Genomic DNA, 6,413 nt, shown 5'->3' with positions numbered 1-6,413 from the left:
GNGNGNGNGNGNGNGNGNGNGNGNGNGNGNGNGNGNGGGGGGGGGGAGGGGCGGTGCAGGGTGTTGCTTGCGGCGACGGTAGGATGCCTGTGTCGGATGGCGATCCGAAACGAACGAGTGCTGGTGGTATGGCGGCGGTGACAGGGACGACGACGACGACGACGACAACGACGAGGGTGAGGAGCAAAGCCGAGGGTCAGGTGGGCGCGGGTCGATGGCCGATGGCCGATGGTCGTTGGCTCGGATGGGCCGTTGGCTGGCGGCTGGCGGCTGGCGGCTGGCAGCTGCTGGCGGCTGATCCGTCTGTCTACCTTTGGCCCCTCGCTCGACCCTGCCGGCCCTGCCTGCCTTCGCTGGCCAGCCTTGAGCGTTGCTTTTGGCTCCTAGTCTCTGTCTGCATGGCTGCAGCTGGTTGCATCCATCTGCAGGCCGCCGCCCGCGACCCCGCAGACGGGCGACTCCCATGTGGAGGAGGACGAGGTCACCTGCCGGCATCATCGGGAGCGAGCATCGATGCCGTCAGAATCCCACCTCGCCCGATCCGATCTGCCACGTTCATGCTGCGCCAGTCCAACTCTGCCAGCTGCTAGCCAGCCAGCCTTGGGACTCAAGGCTTCCTGCCGCCACCCAACCCGCCCGGCCTTTTGACTGTCGCCACCACGGCAAGGCTCATCGGTCGCCGTGGCTCATGGACCTCTTCCGGCGGCCTGCCTGTAACGATCTGCCTCGAGAATCATGGCCGAAGAGCTCCCCACCGCCTGTCAGAGTGCGATCAGCCGAGTCCCCCTCCTCGACCGCGCCTCGTCTCGATAGCGGGCGCGGTCAATGCTGTCCTTTCTGTCCCCACACGGAGCCGTCGTCGCTGCGGGGGCGTCAGGCGTGGATCTGGCCGACATCACACCCTCGCATGGCCTGAGTGGCGACGGCAGCCTCGTAGAAGACTGAGCAGCGCGACCATGTATCGACAGTGGGGCGGCTACTCTCATCCCCTATACACCGAGAATCCTTCGTCGTTCCCTCCTGCCCGTCAGGCACCAACACGAACAACACAGCCAGCCTCGAAGGAGGTCCAAGGTCATTGCGGTCCGCAGTGGCTTCCATAGACGACAGACGACGGAGCGGTGCTCGCAATCTGACTGCGGTGGCCGAGAGCAGCGCCCGCCGTCGACTCGCGACCAAATTTCCAAAGGCCAGAGCAAAGCCGGAGCGGATGAGGCCCAGATCGACTGACAGGACAGGCCACCGCTCTCTCCGTCTTCCTCTTTGTCGCAAGCGCTACCAGCCCTTCCTGGCCATCCTCATTCATCGCCTCCTTTCCGTCTCCTTCTTCGCTCGGTCCTCGACGACGCTGCCGGACACCCAGTCCTCCCCCGCTTGACCCGTCAGCACAATTAGCCTCCCCTCTGATAACCCAACCCACTCCCCACCCCAACCTCTTTCCCGCCATCCTGCCGATCGCCAAGTCACGCCCGTAGCCGCCTAGCAAAGCAGCCGCGACCCCGCCATCGACATCTTTGCCCCCCTTCCGCCCCTCTCGCCGAGCTTCTACGACCCCATCCGACAAAGCTCGGCTTGTCCCCCAACTGTCGGGTCGCAGGGCACCACGGCTAGCCAATCAGTCCGTCGGTAGCCTCGACCTGGCTTTTGGTGCCTCCGCCTCGGCGTAGCCTCGCGGTGACCACTTGGCAAAGCACATTCGCGGCCGTATCGGCACGTACTGCCACCGACTGTTCTCAGATAGTTGCACGGCCTCTGCGCAGGACCGTGTGGCAATTGGGCGGCTGATCTCGGCCTGCCGGGCCCCACGTCGCGCCGGTCGTCATCGCCTCAATTTCCCCAATCGCCTCGCCCTCTCTTTCTCTTTCTCCTCACCACCGCCTCCAAAACTATCCCGCGTCGTCCGAGGTCGACAACTCGGTCCAGCCCCATCCTCCCTGTCCGACACAGCGACGATCCGTATCCAATCTCTTCCGACTCCGACATCGTCCCTCGCTCGCCACCGCCTGCCAGCTCCATAGCTAGACCCCGGTTCGTACACCCGGCGAGCCGTCCTCGTCTGCCGACGGAGGCCCTTCAGCTCCACCTCAGTTCGCTCCGACAGCATCTCGGGCTCTCTCTTCTGTGCGCAGGGCACAGCATATTGGTGAGTGTTACGTGCTTACGGGGCTGGCTTTCGTTTGCGCCTGTTACGTTTTCCGGTCAGCGGTCTCTCTGCTCTTTGGGTCCCGTTTTGGCTTCGATGCTGTTCGGCGAGACCGCTTGCTCTGTTTGCGTCGCCTCGCCTTGATAACCAAGGCGCCGACGACCACGAGGATGAAAGGGAGAGGCTGGAATACGTCCCCGCCGCCTGCCACACGGCCGATGATGCCGCCGGCTATGCTCGTCGGGCCCTTCGACATGCTCTTCCTGTTTCTCGCCGTCGCAGCGACATTAGTGAATGGTGCAGGCCGAGTCGATGTTTCGGGGGAGCGAGCGCGGCGGGGAGGAGCGGGCCGATGACCACGACGACAGCGGCGGCGAGACGGGGACCAGACTAGGAGGAGCGGGCGTCGGGCCTTTTTCCTTCGTTTTCTTGACACGCGACGTGGGCTAGAGCCGAGGCAGGCAGCTGGCTGCAGTCGCAAAGCTCAGAGGGCGCACGCAGACAGAGAGGCTGGGAGGGGTCAAAGGGGCCTTGCCTGCCAGCCAGCCAGCCTGCCTGCCTGCCTGCCCGCCCTTTCTGCTGCTTTGCTGTGCCACGCTGCTCTGCTCCGCTGTCGCCTGGCCCTCGCCTCGCCTCGCCTTTCGCCCGTCTCTTGCTCCTTCTTGGCAGGCGGGTCTGGCTGATCAACAGGCTTGAAGCGGGGGCCAGGAAGCCGAATCGCTTGCCGCACGCCGCCTCGTCGGGCCGGCCGTGCTCTCGCCCGCTGGCACGCCCTCAAGACGAGGCTCACAGCGCAGAGCAATCGGTAGAGCATCGCCAGCCGGCTCCGTGTTCTGCTGCCTGCTTCCCTGCTAGCCTGTGCGCTCAAAGGCACCATGCTCCCCACGACCAGCGGCAGCGACGGTGACGGCGTGCTGCGGGTACAGAGACGGGCTCGGGGCCCACGGCAGTCCCATATGAAGTCGCTCACTCGGACCGCGCACACAGGGAGGCGGCAGCGGCGGCGAGCCTCCCGGTCCCATCTCGTCTCGCGCCGCTTTCTGAACTCTGGCTTGCGCTGGAAGATGGGGGCCAGCAGTGCAGCGTGGCAGGGACGCCACACAGGTACTTGGTCGGCTCAGCCACCCACGGCTGTCCGCGTGCCAGCGCAGGCCGTCGACCGTCGTAGCATCCTTCGCCTGGGCCTCGGTCTCCGGTTTCTTGGTATACCACCGTCTGCCTGTCTGCTCGCCGCACCGTGGTGCCGCTGCGCTGGCTGCTCGAGACCTGCTCGGTCGAGCTTGTCGTCGATCGCACACCTCGTCGCGTTCGTAGGCTGGTCTGCTCTACACGGCTGCCCTTCGACGCCCGACTGTCGCCGCAGCAGTTCCCTATCCGAATCGCTGCGTTTTCAGAGGCAGGCACTCCCGCCCCGGATCGGAATGCCGTGTACGAGAAGGACTTGTGAGACAGGGACACGGGGGATACCGGCATGGGGACGAGGTGCTATCATCGGAGCTGCGCGACCGCGTAGACAGGGGCAGGAGGGCGAGGGCCTGGCAGGGCGAGATCGAGAGGTTGGATGACAGCTCGCCAGCGCCCATCCGCGCCTCTGGCTTTGCTTGCCAATCGCCCCATCGTTCGCACCCACAGCACCCGTAGCACGCGCGTATGGTCCATACGCCAGCTTCGATGTGGGCCAAGCCGGGCCGTCGTCACCGCTGGCTGGCTCGCTCGTCGGTCTTTGCAGTGCGCGGTCCCTCTCTCGGTCTCGTGCAACGGGCCTTGCTTGGCCTTCCAACGCCACGCCCTGCCCCTCATGCCTGATCTCTTCCAGACTGACCAGACGTCTGCTAGGGCAAAAGGGCATGGCATACACACGCCTCTTCGTTGCCGGTCGCGGCTGATGCTGCCGGCCCGCTGCCACCAGCGAAGCCTGGGCCGCTCCAGGCCAATTTCCGTCCTGTCCAAAGCCCTCGTCCTTCCTAGCCTTGGCTGCTTACCACCTGCCCGCCTGCCTCTTGACGGGTCCGGCGTGCACACACACTCGGGATCTGACATCGTCTGTCTGTCAACTTCTGCCCCCCCTTTCTCTGCATTGCCCGCCGCCCGCCGCCCGCCGCCCGCCGCTCGCCGCTCGCACACGACCCGCTTCCCTCGTCGTTCCCTACCCTTCGCCGATCCTCGAAAACTCGACGTCCCGCCGTCGTCACCTCACCTCACACCACCTCACACCACCTCCCACCACCGTCTTCACCACCACAATCACCACCTGCCACGGCGCTGCGACCGCCACCACGCATTGGCGCCGCCGCTCTGACCGCCAACCCCCCTTATCCCCCGCACCGCATTTTGACGCCGTCGCCGCTGCCTCCTCCCCTTCCGTTGCACCTTTATTGTCCGACTGCTCCTCACCCTCTACCTCTCGCCCATGCAATCTGGGCGGCGATCAGTCGTCGGCCCGCCCTTGCCCCCCACCCGTTCTGCGTGGCTCTAGGGCAGAGCAATCGGATAGACGGTCGCGACCGCCACCGCCACCGCACCCTGCCCGTCGCTGCATCCGATCCTACGATTGCAGCACGCCGCACCGTGGCTGCCGACAAAAGCGTTCCTGACCACGGTGAGTACCTGCGGATTTGCTGGCCTTCCCCGGCGTGGTCCGTCAGTCGGTCCTCGTATCCTCCCTGGCCCCACACCATCGATATCCTACTGTAGACCCGACCCTGGCATCGGCATGCTCCTGCAGCGTACCGATCCAAGCCTCGCTCGTGTCCACCACCACCTCTTCCGCCCGCACGTCGTCCCTGCCGCCGTGCATATTCGTCTCGCCGCGATTTCTCTCTGCACCTCTGCCACCGAATGGCCTCGGCCCCCTCATCATCCGCGACCCTAGACTAGCTTTTTCGTCCGCGCACGACGGCTGACAGTCCATGCCCTTCTTCTTCCACCCTTCCGCCGACCCTGCCGTGCAACGCCACTCGACTCGAAACATCGCACGCGACCCATCCACGGAAAATCTTGATCGCCTGCCGCCCGCTTTCTACCGTCCCGCGGTGCCCACAGCGACCTTGCGTAGCTCCACTCCTGACTTGTCCGGGGCGACCGTCAATCACAGGTGAAGCACTCTCCTCGGTGGCCTTGGTCGCGGCCGACAAGCATGGCGTCCTCGTCGTTGGCGGCCACGGGCCTTACCTCCGCGCCACCAGCGCTGCAACAGAACTCGCAACGCCAGACTCACCTGCCAACGTCCAACGGCGGCTCGCCGGCGCCTTCGAGCCGGTCCGCCGCTCCCATCACCACCGTGGCAATACGCAACGGCAAGACCATCGGCATTAATGGTGAGTCGATCCGTGCTCCTCTACCTCGCTTGCCTGCGCGGCCGCGAGCAAGCGGCGGCGACGAGAGCCATGGCGTGGCACCGCATTCGGCGCCATGCACCTCCGGATCGATGTATTGACCACCCGACGCGACCCCTCCCGCCACCGCCCGCTGCAGATCACATCTACATCTCGGCTGCCTGGGCTCCGGGAGCGGGAGAGCCGTACGTGATCGCGAGGGTGATGGAGTTTGTCACTGCGGCATCGTCGCGCAGCGGCGCCGCGGCGCTGGCCAGCTCGTCGGGCACGCTCCAGGTGCGCGCCAACCTCTTCCTACGCATGCGCGACATCACCGTGCGCAGCAGCAGCGACCCGCGCCTGCTGGTGGCGACGATGCACTCGGACGTCTTCAACCTGGAAAACGTGCGCGGCATCTGCAACGTCCGCCACCGCGACCTCATCGGCAGCGGCTCGGCGCCCGACGTCAGCCAGTGGAAGAAGAAGGAGGACCACTTCTACTACCACCAGCTCTACGACCGCTACATCCACCGCTTCTACGATGTGATCCCGACCGAAAAGGTCAAGAACGTGCCGCCAGAGGTGCTCTCGACGCTGCGACAGAGGTACTCGTTTGTCATTGCCGAGCCCGGCATGATGGCCGACCTCTGCGACGCGCTGCGAGGGTGCGCCGTCTGCCACCGGTGGGCCGCAAGGTGAGTTCAGGGCCGGGGGCGCGACTGGGGCCCGGATCGCCAGAGCCGACTACTGATCCGCATCCTGACCTGCTTTGCCTTCCCTTCTCCCAACACCGCGGCACAGCGTCGAATCGGTACGGTGCGACACGTGCAAGAAGTTCTTCCACATGAAGTGCCTCAATCCGCCGCTGGCCTCGAAGCCGGCCAAGGGATACAGCTGGACGTGCGCGCCGTGCTCGAAGCGGCACGAGCAGGACGTGGGCCACGCGCTGGCCATGG

At 65.6% G+C, this 6,413-nt stretch overlaps 1 protein-coding gene across 1 annotated transcript in view; it reads left to right on the top strand.

Moving 5' to 3' along the window:
* Positions 1 to 5,279: 5,279 nt before the first annotated feature.
* Positions 5,280 to 6,413, top strand: part of PFL1_05127 (uncharacterized protein) — a gene marked incomplete at both ends in the record, with an annotated part of 4,246 nt that continues 3,112 nt past the window's right edge. The window contains 3 exons of the mRNA XM_007882657.1: positions 5,280 to 5,460; positions 5,618 to 6,152; positions 6,259 to 6,357. Coding sequence (XP_007880848.1) covers positions 5,280 to 5,460; positions 5,618 to 6,152; positions 6,259 to 6,357 — 815 coding nt within the window. The remainder of the gene's footprint in view (positions 5,461 to 5,617; positions 6,153 to 6,258; positions 6,358 to 6,413) is intronic.

This window comes from Pseudozyma flocculosa, assembly GCF_000417875.1.
Source record: "Pseudozyma flocculosa PF-1 unplaced genomic scaffold scaffold00018, whole genome shotgun sequence".
Lineage (NCBI taxonomy): Eukaryota > Fungi > Basidiomycota > Ustilaginomycetes > Ustilaginales > Ustilaginaceae > Pseudozyma > Pseudozyma flocculosa.
This window is presented reverse-complemented; position numbering and strand designations above follow the sequence as displayed.